Here is a 23,567-nt window from a genome sequence, read left to right on the forward strand (position 1 = left end):
AGGGGCATCCAACAAAACGTATGGAGAGATAGAGGCAGATGGCGTGTTGAGTGCGGGAAACTGCCGGGAAGGCTGTAAAAACCCGCGTATTAGGTTATTAGGTTAGGCTCCCTCAACCATAAGATTTAAAATCGATTTTTGTAACTTGATAAATACTTTTACTATATGTATCTTATATTTCTTTAAAAAATAATTACATAATAAAATCAGTTAATTCGAATTTTCTACTTGATCATATATTATTGATGGAAAAGCATATTTTATTGATATTGAAAATGCAACAAAAAAATTTATCAACAAAATATTGGTGCTTTGAAATCCTCTTCTGTATGATACACATTTTCAGTAGCGGCTTTCGTGAGTAGGAGGTCGATTTATTATTGAATAATATAATATACAGTAATTTTAAAATGTATGAAATCAGGGCTTTTTATTTTTATTTATAGAATAGAATTATAGTACTCTTTTTGAAAATAATAAAGTTGTTATAAATTGAATTCTTAATCTATTATTTCATCATTTTCAAAAAAGTGTACTATAATTCTATTTTATAAATGAATAATTGTAGTTGAGAAATATTTTAGTCTTTTTTCTGTGTAAGTAAACGCTAAACTCTTGAGTCAGCATATTCCGGTAATTTGTACCTTGAAAAAGCTAACAATTCCTATCAAAATGAGCTCTCTACAGTAGTTTTGTTAGAACGTGTATATTCTTATACGGTATTTTAAAAAAAAGGTTTTGTTCTACATTTTTCTCTGTTTGTCTATCGATTCTGTTAATCCTTGAGCCATCCCTGTTACTATAAATGCCATTGAATAATATATACCCAATATCCAATTTCTTGATCAAGGACCAAGGCCATTCGTGGGTAGATCGCGTCAGTCAATACATGACAAATTCAAATCATTTATAAACATTTGAAATGAATAATGTATGTAATCATTATATTGGCTACTCACCAGAACATTTTACGTTTGCCGGTCGGAATCGTGTCGGGTGTATCTTTGAACAGATAGATACGAATGCCTCTCACATTATCCTGTGCGAATTTGTCCCAATTCACAGATTCCATGTCGAAATTGAAATCTTTTCTATCTCCATCCGACATCTTTGACCACAGACTCTTAACACGGTCGTTGTGGAATTTCCATTGGTTATTGGCGAAATAAGATATCACAGTTGAAAATTTGTATATTTTCTGGTAAATCTTCAACGCTCTGTAGCAAAGAAATAGTTGAAAATATTAAAGAAACTAGTTACACAATTGTTCTTATAGGAATGGTTTTATCAGTAGGTATAGGCATAGAGAAGAGATAGCATATGAAGATGGTATAGGGTGTTTATGTTCCAATTTTGACTATTAACTCAAGCCGATAGTACTAGTAGTTTTTGTTTGTGAAGCTGTGTGACGCTGGTAGTCTCTCATATTGTGCCGTTCTCACACTGTCTCCCGGCCATAGCAGTACCGCAATAATAGACAGTAGTCGACAGTAATCGGCTTCAGTTAACGAAAATCGGATTAAAATTTGGAACATAAACGTCATATACCATGAGATATCTTCTTATGCTATCTTAAGGTAATATAGCTTCAAATAATAAGTAATGTGGGTTCAATTGAAGAGTCAGGCTTGCGCATGCACACACACACACACACACACACACACCACACACACACACACATTTGGCATTGGTAAACTTTCTGTGCATATGTGGTAAATATAGGACCTGTACCAAGCCAAACATTATAATTTCACTATATTATAATGTTAGGAATATTTTTTATGACTCTACCTAATCTACGTAATAAATGAAATACCATTTTGTGCCGTTTGCACAGTTTCAGTTTGAACTGCATTTCATTCTAATCTGGATTGAATCCATATCAAGTTGGTTCCTTATAATGTGGTTCATTTTGAGCTTAAGCCAACATTAAATCTATTTAATGTCCTATATTTAGTGAGGTTCTATAACCTTTCAACCTCTATATTCAAAAAAATAGATTAGTTCACAGGTAACTTATTAAATAATTATAATCTATATGATGAATCTAAATAATGCTGATTGAATTATTAAATTGAATTACATTTTATCTTGATACTTTTAATAAATAAATGAAAAATTTACTGATGGAAGGAACTGAAGGTAGCCTAGACATTTAAATCTATTCTATAATAATCACAGTAGAACCACTCATTTCCTACCTCGGAATATCCTACTCCTCGGGATATCAGACCATAAGTTCAGTATATGCGCATGCAAATGTTTGTGAGAGAGTAAGCACAAAGTCAGAACTTCCTATATACCGGTAGTATATAGGAGGTCCTGACAAAGTGCAACATGAAAATTTACTCATCAGTGACTCATCAATAGCCTACTGTGCATTGTTCCTCATCAATGCTGTGCATTTTATATTGAAATATCGGGGCACCGAGCATCGCTCTGGAGTACAAGAGCATAGAAGCATGAAAGCATAGTTTTATTTATTGATAAACAGAACAAAATTCTTCAAATGATTGGGGAAGGATTAACAGGCACAGCCCAAAACTGTTTCTTCCCCAAATTTTGATTTATAGGTCTACATTATAAATAGTCCCAAAAGTAGGTTATGTTCCATACACTAACTTGAATTCAGGTCCAATTTCCAGTCTAAACATTTGAAAACAGAAAAGTTCAAATTTAGATTGTTTACAATCCAAATTGAATAGCAAAATAAGACTCACTAATCACTTAAAACTGTAAAATAATGATTAACTTTGAAAATTTTAATATACTTTAATTTGGAATGATATTCTATGTTTGCTACAAAATTTGTAAATATAAATGAAAAATAATGGATCTTGAATAAAATTATATCGTTGGTCATGTCAACAAATCAGATATTTCGATCAAGTCGATTAATTTCTTGTAAGATAAGCTGATTGATTGCAATAGTTCAACAGCTGAACATAATTCTGTCTCACTCTCACACACGCACTTGCATCTTCCATCATCGACAGACGACGAAATTGGCAGCTGTCTTTCCAAGGATGAATAATTATTATCTCTTACATGTCCTTCAGCGAGTTTTCTCAAGAATGAGACCTAGTGCAATCAAATTTTTATATCATAAACCTATGTTCCTCCGAATTTCGTGGGAATCTTTAAAGCCGTTTCGAGATCCGTTGGACATAAATACCCAAATATATAAATATATACAGAAATTGCTCGCTTAATATAATAGGATATACAGAAATTACTCGCTCAATGTAATAGGATAAATGAAAATTGAGCAGCACTGTGTTTATTGAATTTATAATACAGTGCAGTTCAAATACTGATGAGCCACCCCCCCCCCCTGAAAAAGTTTTTTCCCTCGGTATATCCGACCTATCCGACCTTTTGACCGTTTCGACCACGGTCCTGTCCCGTGAAGATCGGATATGAGAAGTTCTACTTTACATTAATTATTCGTAAATTAGTTTAATTAATCGCTCTAAAACTCACTGGGGCTTATGTGCGGTTGCTATTAAAATTCCATCAACAATTACAGCTGGAATCAAGTGTAGAAACAGCACCATCAGTAGATAGAAGAGTCTGTTGGTAGTGACGGTCATGGTGTAATAGTATACAGCCTTCACAGAAGGCACATCTATCCCATGCTTCAGATAGTATTTGAGAAAATCGCCCCACGTCAATCTTGACGATACAAAGTTGTACACCGGAATCTCTTCTTGCGCTCTACATGAAATCAAGCACAAAAAATAATTTTAAATTGCTTAAGTTTTAATGTGCCTTTGAATATATTTCAATATGTTATAAATTATTCGTTAGAATTTTATTCTCAATTATTCCTGAGATAATTCAATTATAAAACTTGCTCTATCATTTTTTGAGTTTTAGGCTTACGGTATGAAGTCTGATCTCTGAAAATCTAAAAATAGTGCTCTTAAATTTTCCTCAATTACCGGTACATCAAAAATAATATTAAGGTGTGTTTCCACTTCCTTAAAAAACATACAAATACAGAAGTCGAGTATTGGAGGACGTGTAGAGATAAGTAATTGGTGATTAAACAAGAGTCTAAAAAATGGCTGCTTTCCATTAGCACTGGAGGATTGTAAGCAATGTACAATATCACTACCCAATGTGGTTATTTTCCATGTATTTTGTATCGAACACTTTCCTCTTGCAAAAATAAAATTGAATAACTGACTCTATTTTTGATCTATCACTTCTTCCCTTTGCTCAACTTTGTTGGTTATTCTTCAACAGTATAGCTTCTCCATTCTTGTTTTTCCTCATCCTCATCTACATATTGATTTTGTGTTTTATTTGACTTTAACGCCTTCAACAGTTTCATCTTTGGCCTGTTCTGTCCAATGCTTCTGTATGCAGATGTGACCTTTTTCATAAGGTCATTTTCATGCAGTAATTATTTATTTGTATGTGTTGAATCACTATTTTTCAATCTCGTGAATTTTTTCTCAAGTTGTTGCTTGTAATTGTAGCTCCAGTAGATGTAGAATAGGTAGTCCAATAGATGTATTTTGTTAGTTTTTTTTACTATTTTAGAATTGAAAAAAATCAATTGAAGGTAGATTTAAGTCAATCGATCAATCAATTTTATTACAAAAATATTTTTACATTGTTGGGTCCTGCTGAACCCGTGGGTTTTCCAGCAGGTGCCAGATCAAAACAAAATTATTCACAACGTTGAATTAAAATTAAGTATAAATAAAATAAAATAGCTTATTTGTCGTGAATCAAGAGTAATGTACAAAAAATAAAATAAAAGGATTCACAATCATAATGAGAGATTATAAGAAACATAATAATTAAAATAAAAAGAAATAAGGAGTGAATTAAAGGACCGGAAAGGGGTTGAGGAAGGAAAGAAGGAGGAAATATGTTATACAATACTAATTATTACAAAATTATTAGTAACGTAATAATTAGTTTGTTTTTACTGTATTTTCTAGTGGAGTTGTTTATTGTTCATCTGCTTGTTTTTTTTGTAAATGTAGTGTGATACTGTAGCTTTATATTAAAGTAAGACATAAGCTGCATGTTTTTCACACTATAGTTTCTTAAGTGTAGCAGATTATACATTTTTGCTTATAATAATTGCTTTTACTCTGTATTTGTTTTGTACATTTGTACTCTTTAAATCGAATTTATTATTCTTATATGACTATCTCTATAATTGATAGGTAGTGTGTTTACCCAGATTTGATGAGTTGAGAGGTGGCAGCAAGGACGGCATTGATGGTGAGGTCGACGGGCACCAGGTTGGCAACCACCTTCTTGTCAGCGTGCAGGGTGCGCATGAGCCCAGACCCCGCACCCACCACCACCCCTGTCGGCCCGTACACGTTGTCTATCCACCCTGGCACCGGCTCAGCACACGATCCCACCACTGAAACACATTATGCAATCACTCAAACCACCAGAACGTATTTAATCAATTAAATAAAATCAAACTACCGGTACTTATGTTTAATTCATTTCGATTACTTGAACATTCTATAATCACTTGTCCGGTTGATAAATTCATTTATCATTTTTTAAATTCCTATTAAAAGAAAAACAACATGACATGGAATTTTATAACTACTAATAAATTGAAAAATTAATTGAGTACGATACCAATCCCCTTTATGATGACCATCTCGTCAGCTTTGGCTGGAAGGTGAGGTCTAGAGGAAGGTCCAGGTCCTGGCCAGTCAGAATCTTTGGATGTTCGGAGGAGCGGCACAAGAGAGACTGGGTCGAAAAAATTGAAAAAGTGGGAAAATCTAATATGAAAATGCCGGCTGGTGGGGAGACTGGAAAATCCCACCACTCTGAAGCTCTGCGATTTTTCTTTCAGTCAGCGCAATTTGGCTTTCTGGTGATCCTGATTTTATTATTGAGAATAAAAAAGGAAAGTGAATTTGAATGTTGATGTGCTTGAGGAGCTGACAAAACCCATGGTTTTTGACAGCTAGGTAGTGCAATAAAAGATATGGTAGGCTTAAGCTGGGTTTACACCAAAGTTATTAACAGAATTTTAATAACTTAATCCTTAATATCGGAGCACCGAGCTTCGCTCGTTATTTATTTATTGCTAAACAGAACTCAATTCTTGAAAATGATTGGGGAAGGACTTACAGGCACAGCCCAAAACTGTTTCTTCCCCGAATTTCGATTTATACACTATAAATATCCCAAAAAGTAAGTTATGTTCCATACACTTCAGTCCAAATATTTGAAAACATAAAAGTTATAATTTAGATTGTTCACAAACCAAATTGAATAACAAAATAACACTCACTAATCACTTAGAACTCTAAAATAATGATTAACCTCGAATATTATGATATACCATCTCATGTCAACAAATCAGATTATTTTGAATCGAGTCAATTAAAATTTCTAGATCTCTCGCGAGATACGGTAAGCTATACTCTGTCCAATTTCGCATGAGCTCTGAAGGATTAGGCCAACCCTCGCTCCCCCACGCGCAGGCACACACGCCCGGCCTACCTGTGCCATTAATAATATACTATGTATACTACGTAGTATACAGGTAGACAGACCGTCTCTTTACTCACACACACAAATGGAGACTGCGCTTGTGAGTGTGATTAGTAGGAGGGTCGGCCTAATCCTTCAGAGCTCATGCGAATTTGGACAGAGTATAATTGATTACACAGCTGATCTCCCACACAGGCATACGCATCTTCTGTTATCGACAGACGACGAAATTATCATCTGTTTTTCCAAGGATGAATCATTATCCTTTTCATGTCCTTCAGCGAGTTTTCCCATGGATGAGACCTAGTGCAATCGAATTTTTATATCATAAACCTTCGCTATGCTCCAAATTTCGTGAAAATCGTTAGAGCCAGGCGCGGATCCAGGGGGGGCGATCGGGGTGATCGCCCCCCCCCCACCACTTTCAGAGTGATTTTTGAAAAATCTACAGTTACTTAAGTCCAGTCAATATAGACATGGAAAAGGGGGTGTGCTTGCATTTTATATTGTAGTTCTGATTCTTCAATACAGTATATTGTTTGGATACATAATAGAAATCCAGAACCAATTATTTCATGCAAAATTTTCTTGTGCTAGATACACGATGGCCCAAAAGCCTCTTATTTTTGGTCCATTTTCCAGTTATTCCCACCAAATCCTGACATAAAAATTCGTTCTCGCCTTTTTCTAGATAATGAAATTCTTAACAATCAATCCTCCATTTTTCATCACATTAAGATTTCGCACCATGATATAAGTTCATTAGATCATGTTCTGAGAATCACCTGTAAGATGCTCTTAATTTAGTGGAGAGGCGCGCATGAGGACACCTCAAGAATCAAAATGTCAAACATTCATAACTTTTGACACAATGATCAGATCTCATTGTACCACGTACATCTCATTCTTCTCGGCACGTCAAGGTGGTTTAAAATCATGCAACAAAAATTAAATTCTATTAGAAAAAAGACAATTGGTCCTTGAGTGTACTTCAACCAGTATTTCAATTAACAAAAAATGACCAATTTCCATATTCAAAGCTGTGTATCTTGTGAAATACTTGGGATAAAATTTCCAAATGTGGATGTGGAAAAGTATATTTTCTTTTTCCACTACCGTACAATGGAGAATACTTTCGATTCCAGTATCATTAGAAAGTTACAGCCGATTTTAAAAATAGCGATTTCAGGTTCTAATTTTTTCGCGATTTTTCTGTTAATCAAGAGTTAAAAATGAGTCCAATACCTCATAGAAACTCTTGATTGATTCCAAATTGTAGACTATTCCATCCTCTACGAGCTCAGTTGCCTAAAATTCATCCTGCATCACTTTTCCCAATCATAAAACTTCCTAGACCGTTAATATGAGGAAACTATCTTCGATTTTTTGATTTTTTTTAATGATTGAGTTTGACATTACGATCATATTCTTCCATTTACAGCTACTAAAAGAGGAGAAAAAATTCAAATTCAAGATCGGTTCAAAATAATGCATCGAATTCGATCAAAAAATATAAAACTCATCCCTGAGTGTAGTTGAACCAGTATTTTCTTTAGAGCTCTTAATTCAGAGCTATATGTATCTCGGTAACCCATTAATATAAAAAAGGATTCGAACTTGAATTTTAGAATTGAATTTTAATTTTTTCTCCTCTTTTAGTTACTGTAAATGGAAGAATATGATCTTAATGTCAAACTCAATCATTAAAAAAATCAAGAAATCTATAGTAGGCTGTGGTAATGCACATCTAACTTTCGATTTTTCTATTTTGTTGTGTTAATACACATGTCCTGAGCATATTAACTATGTTTCAAGTTTCAAGTGAATAGCATGTTTAGTTAATTTTATTTGACAGTTACAAAGGTCAGACGTATTTTGGTGTGATCGGCGATTTTTATTCTATAAAAAAATGGATCGAAGAATTTGCATCGAATTTTGTAGGCTATAAACAATGGAATTACGGTAAGTGTTTTAGTTTTTAAAGAAATGAAGGGTTGTAACTCAAATATTTTAAATATAAACACCCATTGTGTGGTATAGGCTATCATTTTGACGGCCGTCAAGACTCAAGTAAAAACTAGAACTTCAATCAGCCGCCATTTGGGATACAAGTATCATTATAGAACATTTCATTTTACTTTCCTTGCCCTTTTACCATAGGTAAGGGAGGTATTACTTTCCGAAAAAAATTAAGGTACCCAAATTTCTAAATTTCTATATGTTTCAAGGTCCCCTGAGTCCAAAAAAGTGGTTTTTGGGTATTGGTCTGTATGTGTGTGTGTGTGTGTGTGGTGTGTGTGTGTGTGTGTGTGTGTGGTGTGTGTGTGTGTGTGTGTGTGTGTGTGTGTGTGTGTGTGGTGTGTGTGTGTGTGTTGTGTGTGTGTGTGTGTGTGTGTGAGTGTATATGTGCGATTGTGTACACGATATCTCATCGCCCAATTAACGGAATGACTTGAAATTTGGAACTTAAGGTCCTTACACTATAAGGATCCGACACGAACAATTTCGATCAAATGCTATTCAAGATGGCGGCTAAAATGGCGAAAATGTTGTCAAAAACAGGGTTTTTCACGATTTTCTCGAAAACGGCTCCAACGATTTTGATTAAACTTATACCTAGAATAGTCATCGATAAGCTCTATCAACTGCCTTAAGTCCCATATCTGTAAAAATATCAGGAGCTCCGCCCCATCTATGCAAAGTTTTAATTTAGATTCTCAATTATTATCAGGCTTCAGATACAATTTAAACAAAAAATTTTGAGTGAAAAAGATTGAGCATGAGAATCTCTACAATTAATGTTCAGTAACATTTTCACCTAAAATCAAAAATAAGCTCGAAATTCGAGAAAATGTGATTATCCAATTATTGCAAACTGTTGGCAACTGTTGATTCTATTAAATGATTTACTATAAAGAGATAGCAGACCTCGTGTGTCTCCAGCGTTATTGCCCTGTCACAAGCTGGCTCAAATCTTTGAATATTATACTTGAGATGCGCGGGAACACTAGCGTCAGTTGATCAATTTTCATAACGGCAAGGAAAGTTGTGTGAGTGCGCCACACCAGATTTTTTATTTTTGTTGAAAGGTCTTTAAAATTATGTACCACACAATGTGTGTTACATTTGAAATATTGAAGTCACAACCCCTCACCACCTTATGAGGGGTTGAAATTCAGTTGTATGTCTAAAGGTTGAGTATTTGACCAATATAACTTATCCTGCAAGTTATAGATTATAATATCTTCTACAGTCTTCAGTTTTTTGAAGGGTTCCCACACTAGTGTTGAGCGTTATTTTGTTATCTCGTCCCATACTTCCCAACTCTGTAGAATGTTTTACCATTAACATTAGATATTATAACTTATGGAATCATCATGAAAGTACCCAAGTAGGTTTTTTGATCACAATGATCCTCCAAAAAATTGACCTAACCTAACCCAACAGATTAAAGATGTCATTTACAATGAAGTGTTATATCCTATACAAACGCTTCCACAAATCTCTGGCGAGAGGTAGCAACTTCAAAGTCAGTTATCAATTACAAATGCAATGCCAAATGCATTGAAATTCATTTTGTGGGGTCTTTACTCATGAGAAAAGGTTTTTTGATGGTGAAAATGATTCATTTTCTCATTTTTCAAGAATTTGATTAAAAGCCATGACAAGAGTTGCTTAACGGAAAATCGAGTAGAGAAGAGCTGTAATGTTGTTCAAAGACACGCTAGATACCTCTGGCAGCGAACATGATACAAACAAACCACTGTTGCACTGTGATACTGTATTCGACAAGCAAGTAGAAGAGCAGCTTCTCTTTGTCACATATACAGAGTAACGACCAGCAACGGTCACAGTTATCACATAGTTATTCAAAAGTATTCTTTGAGTATCGACCAGCTGATTGCATGCCGACAAGATTCAACTCGCTCATTATAAAATGGATATGTTCTAGTAAATAAACCACACATGTTCATGTTTTGTTCTGAGGATGACGAATAAATCTAAAGTATTTAATGTGGAAGGGTTAGGGGTTAGGTTTTATTACTTTCCTTGCCCTATAGGTAAGGAAAGTATTGCTTTCCGAAAAAAATTAAGGTACCCCAATTTCTAAATTTCTATACGTTTCAAGGTCCCCTGAGTCCGCAAAAGTGGTTTTTGGGTATTGGTCTAAATGTGTGTGTGTGTGTGTGTGTGTGGTGTGTGTGTGTGTGTTGTGTGTGTGTGTGTGTGTGTGTGTGTGTGTGTGTGTGTGGTGTGTGTGTGTGTATGAGTGTATGTGCGTCTGTGTACACGATATCTCATCTCCCAGTTAACGGAATGACTTGAAATTTGGAAAGTAAGGTCCTTACACTATAAGGATCCGACACGAACAATTTCGATCAAATGCTATTCAAGATGGCGGCTAAAATGGCGAAAATGTTGTCAAAAACAGGGTTTTTCGCGATTTTCTCGAAAACGGCTCCAACGATTTTGATTGAAGTTATACAATAGTCATCGATAAGCTCTATCAACTGCCACAAGTCCCATATCTGTAAAAATTTTAGGAGCTCTGCCCCACCTATGCAAAGTTTGATTTTAGATGATCAATTATCAGGCTTCAGATACAATTTAAACAAAAAATTTCGAGTGGAAAAGATTGAGCATGAGAATCTCTACAATTAATGTTTAGTAACATTTTCACCTAAAATTAAAAATAAGCTCGAAATTCGAGAAAATGTGATTATCCAATTGCAAACTGCTGGCAACTGTTGATTCTATTAAATGATTCACTATGAAGAGATAGCAGACCTCGTGTGTCTCCAGCGTTATCGCCCTGTCACCAGCTGGCTCAAATCTTTGAATAGTAGACTTGAGATGCGCGGGAACACTAGCGTCAGGTGATCAATTTTCATAACGCAAGGAAAGTTGTGTGAGTGCGCTACACCAGATTTTTTAGGTTATATTTCATAATGTTTCATAAGGGTAGAATAGGTTTTTGCTTTGAAATTGCAATATGCTAGAAGGGGCTGGGGTCCAGTGTAGAGTTATGTTTTATGTTTGTAGAGAAAAAGGTAAAAGGAACTGTTAGAGGTTAGGATTTTGCTTTGAAATTGCAGTGTGCTGGAAGGGATTAGGGGTTTTTACCAAGAGTTATGTTTATTAATGTTTCAAATGTGAAAGGGAGTTTAAAGGGTTAGGTTTTTGCTTTGAAATGAAAATATGCTGACTTAGTTATAGTGTTTGTTAACATCAGTTTAATAAAAACCATTATATTTTGATAATTATAATAATATTCAAAAGTACTCTTTCTTTTATTGAATAAGATAATTATATATTGATTATGATATTGAATTTAATGATGCATCATCATTGGATAATAATATTATCATTAAAATAGAATGAAGATTGGCTGAAGAAGAAGAAAAAGAGAAGAAGAAGAAGAAAAAAAGAAGAAGAAGAAAAGAAAGAAGAAGAAGAAGAAGAAGAAGAAGAAGAAGAAGAAGAAGATTTGGAATCCTATTATATTAAGTGAGAAATTTCTGTAGGTATTTTTATATTTGGTTATATTTATTTATGGTTATTTATGTTCAACAGATCTGGAAAACGGCTCTAACGATTTTCATAAAATTTGGAACATAGTAGGTTTATGATATAAAAATTCGATTGCACTAGGTCTCATCCCTGGGAAAACTTGCTGAACAACATTAAAAGGATAATTCATCCTTGGAAAAACAGCTGAGACTTTTGTCGTCTGTGGATAATAAAAAAGTGCGTCTGTGGAAAATCAAAATATCTCATCCCCGAAATTCATAAGCTGACGTATAGCCAGCTGTAAAATATAAACACGATCATTTTAAAGAATTGTGTTCTGTTTATCAATAAATAAAAATAACCAGTGAAGCTCAGTGCCCCGATATTCCTATTATATTGATCGAGCAATTTCTGTATATATTTTTATACATTAAGGTTATTTATATATCTGGTTATTTATGTCCAACGGATCTCGAAAACGGCTCTAACGATTTTCACGAAATTTGGAACATAGTAGGTTTATGATATAACTAGTAGTTCCGTGAACAGTAGACCTCGCGCTCAGTAAGTTACATTGACCTGTTGTTATGTTTTCTCAAAAATTAATAAATAATTTATGAATTTAAAATGTCTAGAAAAAATCCTAAATGAAATTAATTTAGAGCTCTTTGTCCTATCTTACCGTGACTTGTCGTCCCGAAATGTGAGTGTGAGCGCTGTTATCAGGTCTGGCTGATCAACCCATCAGAGAACATTCTGTGTTGTCATGTTGGCGAAATATCAGTGTGTTGAAATTGACAAAGTAACTAACATAATGCTGATTTCCTACATAATCAATTTCTTCTCAATAATATTTGTTGCAATTTTAATCATCAAATTAAAAAAGAAAAATCTAAAAAAAAGGTTTTCTATCAATAACTCCAAACTATAATCATGGCCTCAGCTTATGGAAAGACAAAGTTAGTAGACAACTATTAGTCCAGTCAAGGAAGGGTTATAGAGGGAAAAGTTGGGAAGACAATTTTTGATCCCGCAGTTCTGTTTAGGGTAGTAAGGAGGTAAACATATCAAAAGTCCCCACCCCTAATCCCTGTGCTAAGTGGGTGGGGGTGGTTTAAAGGTACCATTTTTTGGTATATCGCATAAAACTCAAAAACTAAGGACTTGACTGTCATATAACAAATTAAAGCTTACTTAATTTCCTACAATATTAATTATATACCTTTTTTTATATCTCCTCTAGTTTTCAAGATATCCCCTCTTGAAGGTGTAAAATTTTTGAAAAACATGTTTGCCACCATTTTTTTTTCTTTGCTCTTATAACTTTTTAAAAATCGACGAGAAAAATCTATGCTGATTATAAGCTTATAGAGCATCAAATTCTTTTCAATCTGATGTATGATTTCACAATTTTACGAATTTCCCCTACACCTTTAGCAGCAGCTTTAGTGTTGAGTGTGAAATCTCCATTTTTGCAACAATAGACGGACAAAGGAAATGGAGGGAATGTTCCAAACAAAATTTTTGACTTTGCAGCTTTGTTGAGACTAGTTAGGAGGAGAACAAATCAAAAGTCCCCATTCCTTATGCATGTGCTAAGGGGATGAGGGTGATTTAAAAGTTGCATTTTCAGCGTTTTGCTTCCACGCTCATATCTTGAGAACAATGCATTCAACCGACATAACTAACTATTAAAGAATTAATCTTGATAAATTCTCTAGACTTTTTGTTTAGTGGAATTTTGTGATATTCCCAACAGTTCCCGAGATATTCGCTCTTGTAGGTGTGTAATTGTTGAAATAACAGGTTTTTATCCAATGTTTTGCTCTTTCGGGGTTATAACTCTCCAACAATGCATCATAAAAGCTGATGCTTATCGTAGGTGTGTAGAACATTGAATTCTCATTGAAATGATGTATTATTACACTATTCCAAGTTTTCCTTTCATTGTTATAGCAGCTTCAATGTAGGGGGTGAAATTTTCATTGCTGCAACAAGTGTCAACTCAGCGGTTCCACACCTTCAACAGAAGGGATAAAGATGCGCACTTTTGCTATGTTCACCTTCTAGCTAGTCCAAATCAAGCTGCAAAGTCAAAAATTGTGTCACAGACACCCCCTTCAAATGTCATTGTCAAACGATCAATTGTTGCAGCAGTGAAAATTTCACCCCAGAAATAAAATTTCAATGATATTTGTTGCAATTTTAATCATCAGATTATAAAATGAAAAAAAGTTTTCTATCAATAACTCCAAACTCCAAACTAGAATCATGGCCTCAGCTTATAGAAAGACAAAGTTAGTAGACAACTGTCTACTAACGTTGATGGAAAGATACATTTGACCTTTGCAAGAGACAGAAGCCTCAAAAAAATGTTAACAGATAATCTTTCTCAATTTACAGAAAACAAATTGAAACGAGTAAATATTAAGAAGTTATTTATAGAAACCAAAAAGTATACAATTCTAGGAAAATAAATTAAAAAGAATTTGAGAATATATTCATTTATATGTTAATATTATATGAACTAACGTAATAATATATTCATGAAAAAGAATCCTGAGACAGAAAAATTGTTAGAACCCTAGGAAGCAATAGTAGAAATTCCCAAAATAATGTAAAAAGAATCTATGTGAAAAAGAACTCCTCATACTCATCAACATCGAAATTGAATGGAAAGTGCTTTAATTTCTTCAAAAATGTTACCAGTGAGCCCGTGGATGTAATAGAGGTGACTTAAAGGAATTTGGAGCACTGTAATCGTAAAACCGTTTGAAAGCTCCACATGAAGGGTTTGCAAGAACAACAAAATTTCTGTCTCTCAATCTGTTTGAGAATATATTATGTCATATGTGACGAATCCAATGTCATGTATGACAAATATGGTTTCAAGTGTGGAAATCTAGCTTGTGAATATCAAGTTCAATAATCATGCATTATAAAATATTAATAAGTAGTAATCTATCATAAATAGATTAGTAAAATATCATAATCTATCAAGTGAGATTCAATTGTGAGACAATTTGTATTAATTTATACATAATATTGAATGTGAAGAATAATCGAGGACCGAAATGTGCTTTCTCAACTCAATATAAAAATATCAAATGAAATGCACAAATTATATGAGGACAACAGCAACGTTAAAACTATATCTTTGAGAGTAAACTAAAAAAATAGGGGTCATCATTATAAAATTACAAGAATAATTGAAGCTTCAAGTTAGAAGAGTTATGTAGTAAAAAATTATAAAAAGAGTTATGTTATTGTAAAAAAATGCAATTACCTATTACAAAATTTTGTCAAGTTATTCTCCTAATTAGCATCTTAGGACAAAAGATTGAATTTGAAATTCTTGACTTTCAAAAGCAATTGTTGGCCTTCTGTATATTGACTTGTTAATACAAATTCTATCTCCTGTGTATTTTTGTTTCAAATAATTCAACTACGTCGCTTAAAACATAGACCAATAAAGCATTAGAGCTTGAAGCCTATGTCCTTGAGAGAAGAGATTAGTTTCCTGTACAATTGCTTAAGAACTCTATGAATAACTAAAAAAGGAAGAAAAATATTTTGCCTCGTGTTAGACAAATATTTACTTTTTCGTTTTTATTCTGCTCTTCTTTATTCAAGCCAGCATCAACTGGTCTCCTGGTCTCAGCCAAAATATATAAGATATTAGCAACTAGAATCAATTGAAAACTGACTCCCATTCATTTTGCAGAAAACAAGGAAAGTTTGAAATTTTTCAGAATAGATCTTTAGCATTTAAATAATCATGGTACTGCCAATTTTCTGCAAGAATGGCAATGTTTAGGATTTTTATCTCAATTATGTGATATCGATTCCATTTACATTCTTTCAGAAAATGAGATATTCGAAGTATTCTTCCTAGTTTTTTATAGAGCTAAGACAACTTTTTTCAAATTATCAAAGTGTAGTTCAGTGAACTCTATAGGGTATTGAATAAATGGATGATATTTTTCAAATTGGGCTACTGTTTTGTAATTATAATCTGGTTACTGAAGTGGACAAATAGAGCTAGTCTAAGACTGAATCCAGAAACTATGCCTACCTAAAAAAAATATTCTTATTTTGAGTCAACCCATGTAGAAAGGGAAAATTCAGTTAAATAATGCTTGAGAAGTCTTTGAAAATTCTTATTCTATCCTCCTTTTCATGAAGAAAAAAGTCATGCTACAATCCAAACAGCCTCTGTAATTCAATGTCACAGTCATTCATTTATTGTGACTATTTATTCAACCTACTTGTTTTTTCATAATAATGTTTGATTATAATAATATAATAATTTTTTTACTATTATATTTTACAATCGATAATAGTGCCAAGTTTCAAAAGGATACACTTGTATATGAGGAATAATATGTTTTTGGGGGAGTAATTGGATAAGCAGGATAGTAGGCCTATAATACCTATAGGGTAAAATAGGTATCTTGATTCACAGATTCAATTGATTCACGTATTGGGTTATAGTAAAATAATTATCATTCAATAAGGTTATCATGGTCATATTTATTTCAAATAAGCAGTTCCCCTATTTATCCAATAGAGAAAAATCAATCTTCACATTGAATAATAATAGTTTCTACTCACCAATGGCTGGACGAAATATCACAGAAGGTAAGCTCTTTCCATACATTCTTACAACGTCTTCAGCTACTTGTTTTGTGAATGCATATGTGTTTGGCCATCCATTGATTATACTTTAAAAAATAATCAGAATATCACACTTGAGAACTTTTCTTAAAAATAATCATAAAGAATACAATTAGTTCAGTGTTCAGCTCAGGAATATTATGAAATTGGAATCTGGAGTTGAACAAGATATTATGAAAAACTTAATCTTTAGTAGCATAGACTTCAGCAGCATAGTTTTAATATGGATATTATGAGGAAATTAGACTCAGGGCTCCTAATTTAGACAGAGCACCCAGGATCAGGAAATAACTTGTCAAATTATTGAACAATTACAGATTATTATCCATTACGGTACTACTCGAATTAATTGATTAAGCCTATGCAGGCTTATTCTGTGAAGAGCATTGAAGTAAAGAGATTTGGATTAGGGGGAAATAATTAATATTTTCAATTCCCTCACTGAAATCCACAGTATAGGAAAAAACAGTATACTATTGCGTGAATAGGATTATATATAGGCTATCTACTGCAGGATAATGAACTATTCCAAGTATATTGTTCTTTTCCACTGTTTCCCATACAAGTATAAAAATGAACTATTCTCTAAAACAAATGTAAGCTCTATGAAAGTTCCCAAGAGAATAATAATTATAGCTAGCAGCATTTTCAACATACACTTCTACTAATATTATTGCTTTATTAAATTAGTTGGATTGATGCCTATTTTGTAGATATCCCACACAAAATAGTATATGAAAATCACAGAAATTTATTTTAAATGAATAAATTATAATTAGAAATATTGTATAATGCTTCGTTTCAATCAGATGAGCTAGTCATTCCTTCAAGTTGTAACGCAGCTCCTCCGATTTGACGTAGACGTATCAGTGGATTGCCGTTTCAGAAAGGTTGCTCTTTTAATTTTATAGAATTACTCGAATCACATAACTTACCGCTGAAACAAGCTTTTGAGGTTTAAAAAAATATATTAAAAAAAATATTTTGAATCAATCAAGAATCCTACTACGCAGAAATCAAAGTTCATGAAGTCATTAGTATTTTATCGATATTGATTCCATTATTTTGTTGATTTATTTGATTTTATCTATATTGATTTACTTGCTTTTATTATTACTGATCGATTATAAATGGAGCACGTGTTGAAAAATATTTTTTTTATTCAACAGAATAATGAATAAGTCACTAGTAAACCCCATTTCTATTAAAATAATAGATATCTTGGATGCATGACTTAATTCTTCAATTCATGAAATGAGCTGTGTAATAAGGAAATCTGAGTAAGAAGTCAAATAATAAACTTGAAAATAGCAGTTAAGAAAAGACCTTGATTATCAAAATGTTTACTTACTCTTCAGTGCATTTGTTTATTATTTGCTCGGGCAAGCATTCAGTCAGTTGTATCATTTTATCGCCATCAATGGGTGGAGCATAGATCCTTTCTTCTATTTCCTTGATTTGACAATTCGCATAGGCTGTAGAGATATGGATGAAAGCCTGCAATCATCCATCATCAGATGTTGGTTGAAAAATATATTACTATAGATAAATGTTTCAATAGATTATTAATTATAATAATCAAGTTTTTTTATAGAAGGAGAAAAAAAATTAAATACGGTGGTATACATGAATAAGTTTAAATCAAGTTGTTTGTATGATAAGAAGGAAATAGATTACTTGAAAAATAGGAAAGGATAGGCACTGATAAAAGTTAAATCAATAAATTCTACTGATACATCAATTACATGATATAGGCTAGTCTCAGAGGATACACGTGTGTAAGGACATTGATCAATAAGGATGCGATTTCTCAGACAGGTAGGGCACTTGAAGATTGAGTAGATGAATGATAAAGGTACTGTCATCATTGTTGAAAGTTATTATAAAATTGCTCTTTGTATTCGGACAAGTCCAAATAATAGGATATAAATCGCTAGAGTATAAGAATAACTCCTGAACTATCATCAAAAATTTTAATTGCACCTGGAATTTTAAAATGAATTCTGATTTTGTGACATTGAAATATCCTTTACATATTCGTAGAAGCCATCATATACCTAAGTCTATTGTTTGTTATGAAAAAAGGAGGGAACATCTTCGCAATCCTTTATTACAGCTATAATGGACTTGACAATGAAACTCTGAAAAAGGTGAGAAATTAGTATGAGAGACTACTCAATTTGGCTGAGATTAGCATTGACCTTTCATAGTTGCTCAGCGTTTTAATGAATTGAGCAAATCTATAGCCTACGCATCGAGAGTTCAAGGACAGGGAATGAAGTAGTGTGAATAGGCGAAGAGTATCAAGAAATCAGGAGGAATGAATAACAAAAAGAGTAGAAAAACATCAAAGTTGATTGACTTTAAAATTATATGAATAAAAATAAGAAAAATATGAGATATAATCTTTTACTTTTCATATTTTCCCACAGAACACACTACAGCAGAGGAGTGTGGTAGGCTATTTACTCAATAATAGGGTACTCACTTATAGTGTACGAGTTTGGAAAGACTGGGTTTGTAAAAATATGAGACCATAACTCAAAATATGAAACCATTAACTTGTTTTGTTGGCAATTATGAATTATACTAGAAAAAAATTATAATTCACTTTCCCCAAGATCAACGCACAAAGAATATTATTATGCAATTTTCATTAGGCTACTATAGACTTAAAAGTATAATCATGATAGCTGAAGTATATAAATCAGGTTTTATTTGCAAAATTAATATTTCTGGGATGATTTCCCTGCAATAGTGCGCAGTTGTGATTTACCTGAGCGCAGGAATGAGGGTAGCTCTGAAATATAATAAAAGACAGAGTACAATATGTGTGACGACTTAAATCTTTTGCTATTTTGGCAAATTGTGTGAACACTTTTATAAGATAACAAAACTACTCAAAACATAAAATGATAAGTATCCTACTCATTTTTTTATCTTCCATTCAGGAAGTTGATTCCTGATGGTTGTTCTTCATCTTTTGGATGAATGCAAGTTTCTTCTTGAATGATAAATCCTCACATGGAATATTGTTCTATATATTTTCCACTATTCATGTGTGGTTCAAGGACCAATAAATATGAGTTAATGAAATGCTGCATCATTATAATAATATAAGACACTAATAAATTAATCTCGTCGACTAGCATTGATTATTTATTTTTTAGCCTACTACCGTTGTGAACTTGTGAACTGGTTTTGTAATTAGGTGAACTATATTCCAATTTGCCATTCAAACAATGGTACTTCCTACTTGACAACAAATCAATTTTAAACTTATGTTAAGTTTGAACTATTAACGGCTCATTCACATGTCGTTTGTAGTAGGTACCGGTAGATCAAATTCAGGAAATGAATAATCAATCAAATAAATTAATAAATGATTAAGCACAATGGATATTCTTGTGGACCTGATCAACTTTACATAATCCAACTAAATGCATAATCATTATTTGATAATTTTTTGTTTACTGACGAATTTTAAATTTTAACAGTGCGTTGACAGTAACTACCGGTAGAGCTTCATAACTGATGCAGCTCGTCAAATCCAATCAAAGTCACAAATGTGATTGTGAGTTAGTATCATGATTCATCGATTCATGACATACTACATCAGCTATTGCATATTTATTGCATATTTATTGCATATTTCGATACCGGTGATATAAAAAAATACGACAGTTGCTTCTTTTCGTCAAGAAAGCAACTGATCGTATATTTCTTGTTGGTCGGCTACTAAAAATGCTACAATAATCGTTTGAGAACTGTCTTATTAGCAAATTGCTCACGCCAATTCGGGACGGGAGAGGGATGATTCGTGCATAATTATTCTTAAACTTGTTCCGCTCCTGTCGTCTTCTCATATTCCGTGTACCCTTCCCGCGTCGATGTGTTGTTCAAGGCTTTAAATAAAATTATTATACTTTATTTCAAATTATATTCAAAAGTAGCCCTGAAGAAAAAGACAAAAGGTGATTCATTACGGCAGTGGTGTTCATAAACAAAACTCAGGCGATGTGTCCCGGAAAAAGCTATCAGTGTGCTCAAAATGATAACCGACGACCTATTTTGCGGGTCTCCCAATCTATGGGGTCCAAAGCTGAATTTTCCTAAATTTGTGGGAAGAGGTACTTTCATTGAGCTTGGGTCAGCCCTGAATACGGTTTATAAAATATTAATATTTGAGTGGTTTAACTATTTGAAATCCCAAGGTGGAATAGAAGCAATATTGTCTCAATAATAGAGGCTCATATAAATTATGTGGAACTGACAATATCGCTTCTATCTGTATGGAGTAATTCCACAATTTCTCTGTTCAAAGTGTAAATTCAATTTTAAATCTTTTCATTCAATGTATTAAAATAGAGTAGACCTATCAATATTTGAAATATATCTATGTATAATACAATGTGTTTGTGTTGGATGATACTGTACCTTGAGTTTGGGAGCCGAGTGACATAGCTTGAGCACCTGCTGAGTGCCGAATATGTTGATGGCGACGGCCACTTTGAGTGTCTCGTCGAAGCGCACAGTGGCCGCTCCGTGGATGACAACTGTCACCTCACTCTTCACGCGCTCCTTGTCTAGCTCGCACAAGCCCAGCTCTGGCTCGGCCACGTCCCCGCAAACAAGTGTCACTTTCTTCTGGAAGTCGGGTCGCTCCTTCTTCATCCTCGCGAATACCTGTCATCAAAAACAAGATGCAATCCAATATCCATGGTTAGTAGAAAGTAAATTAATATTATCTGTTTCTTGTAATCATTCAAAGGTAGGTACCGTGAATTGCATTCATTGTCTTCTCCCAATCATATTATTATGAAATATATAATGATTTGTGATTGTAAATGAATGAAATGAATGAGTAAATCAATATTGTTTATATTTTTCATACAATATTCATTGTACTTATTCTGTCTAATTTTCCAATTCAATTCAATCTATTTCCACGAAAAAATAAACACATAATCAATTGTTACAAGAGAAAAAATCAAGGAAATATATGCTCCCCACATATAGACCAGTGTTATGACACACACATATGACCCCACATATTGATCAGTGTGTGAGGAAGATAAGTGTGTTCATTTATAATAAGTTTAAGTGCAGGTATGCAGGTAGTATGACATGCATTTTGATTTCGTTACATTGGTAGGCCTATCAATTGAAAAATGTGAAGAGTATAAGAGTATCTCGGTTGTCTTATAACCTCCTCAGAAGGTAATTCAAGAAGAGATATCGCCAATAGGATTGGGCAGGCTAGGCATGCCACACATAGACTAAACTCTATGATCTGTTCCAAAAGCATCAAGAGCAGTACCAAAGTTAGAGTTTACAACTCCATTGAACGAAGCATTCTGATATAAGGCTCAAAAACATGGTAATGACAAAAAGAGACAGCCAGAGACTGAACGCAGTAGGAATGGATTTTCTCCGAAGAAGTTGCCGAGTATCTCGGATAGATCGAGTCAGGAGATCAGAGAAAGAGAGAGAATTTGGAGATCAGAGAAAGAGTCGGGAAGCAGATTTCAACAGTTGATGAGATCAAAAGAAGGCGACTTGTATGGACGGGACACATGCAAAGAATGGATGATGAACGGTGGCCCAAAAGGATAATGAATTGGAATCCACCAGGAAGAAGGAAGAGGGGAAGACCACCTGAAACTTGGATGAAGCAAGTGAAGAGTGGCATGCGCGAGAGGAATTTGGCAGAGGGTGATTGGATGGATAGAGTGAGATGGCATGTGGGATGCGAGAGACGGCTTGAGCTGTAAATTAAACTCGCTATAAATATTATATGGTAGGCATATATGTTTCTCTGGAACTATTTTTTTCATGAGACTGATGCCCACATGAGCTCTAGGATTGTGGTTGGGTAATAAGGCGGATGATAATAAGAGATGAATGGACCTACAGTTTTAGGTGGGTTACGAACCACCGGGAAGCGATTTTACAACTCATGAATCATATTCAAAGGCGTTTGCGGTCACTCTTCCGAAGGGATAAGCCGGCGCATGATTCTTAACTTATCTAAGGATCTAAGCGATAGCAATGAGCGCGACCACTCAGTCCAATCGCTACCCAATAAGTCAATATTTCTCAAAGTTTATCGAAAGATTATTGATGTTAACAAAAAAAAAATGTTGACAAAAAATTAAGAAATGAACATTACAAAAAGATTACAATTGCAAATTTATTGAGTCTGGAAAAATTAATTCATTCAAAAATAGAATATTTTATATTTGCATAGGCTGTAAGATGCAAGAGAACGGACTCAGGGCCAGACCACATGAGGCGTTTTTCAGACGAGTCGGCAGGGCAGGAAGCTCCCCGATTGGCAGATTGAATTGGCGTTCAGGAATCAGCTGATAATCGGAGAGCCGACTCGTCTGAAAACGCCTCATGTGGTCTGGCCCCCAGTGTCCGTAATCGCTAAAACGCAATCGCTACTGTACAGTAGCCATAAGTTAACAGTTCAAATAGAGTTATGTGCCCAAAATAACATAAATTCTGAATTAAAATAAAATAGGCCTATGGTGAGGTTCACGTTATAATGGCAGTATGTGATTAACATCGGTGTTGCTATCCTGGTCTATCATTCGACAAGGCAGATAGCGCTATCCTTTTCTAGCTCCGCAACGTAGTCAGATCGTCATTCAACGATGTAGACATACAATAATAGTTAACAAAATATTGAATTTGAATTTTGAAAATTTATTATTGAATCATCGGAACATATTTTTCACTTGATAAATTGAATATACATGTTTTTTTTAACAAGAATGACAGTTAATATTACGTAGCCTACATTAAATATACCGGCATCAGCTATCTTCCATAGAAGGCAGAAGATTGTCAACGCTTTTCTCCTATCTTTCTCCACT

At 33.8% G+C, this 23,567-nt stretch overlaps 1 protein-coding gene across 1 annotated transcript; it reads right to left on the minus strand.

Moving 5' to 3' along the window:
* Positions 1-940: 940 nt before the first annotated feature.
* LOC111063824 (fatty acyl-CoA reductase wat) lies at positions 941-21,389 on the minus strand. The gene is made up of 6 exons (XM_039426946.1): positions 21,121-21,389; positions 18,035-18,180; positions 16,621-16,730; positions 5,203-5,395; positions 3,484-3,717; positions 941-1,217 (listed from the first exon to the last, which is right to left on the minus strand). Exons 1-6 carry the CDS (start codon positions 21,355-21,357, stop codon positions 956-958), a joined length of 1,182 nt encoding a protein of 393 aa, XP_039282880.1. The 5' UTR covers positions 21,358-21,389; the 3' UTR covers positions 941-955.
* Between the last annotated feature and the right edge of the window lie 2,178 nt (positions 21,390-23,567).

The sequence above is a fragment of the Nilaparvata lugens genome, chromosome 4 (assembly GCF_014356525.2).
Source record: "Nilaparvata lugens isolate BPH chromosome 4, ASM1435652v1, whole genome shotgun sequence".
Taxonomy (NCBI): domain Eukaryota; kingdom Metazoa; phylum Arthropoda; class Insecta; order Hemiptera; family Delphacidae; genus Nilaparvata; species Nilaparvata lugens.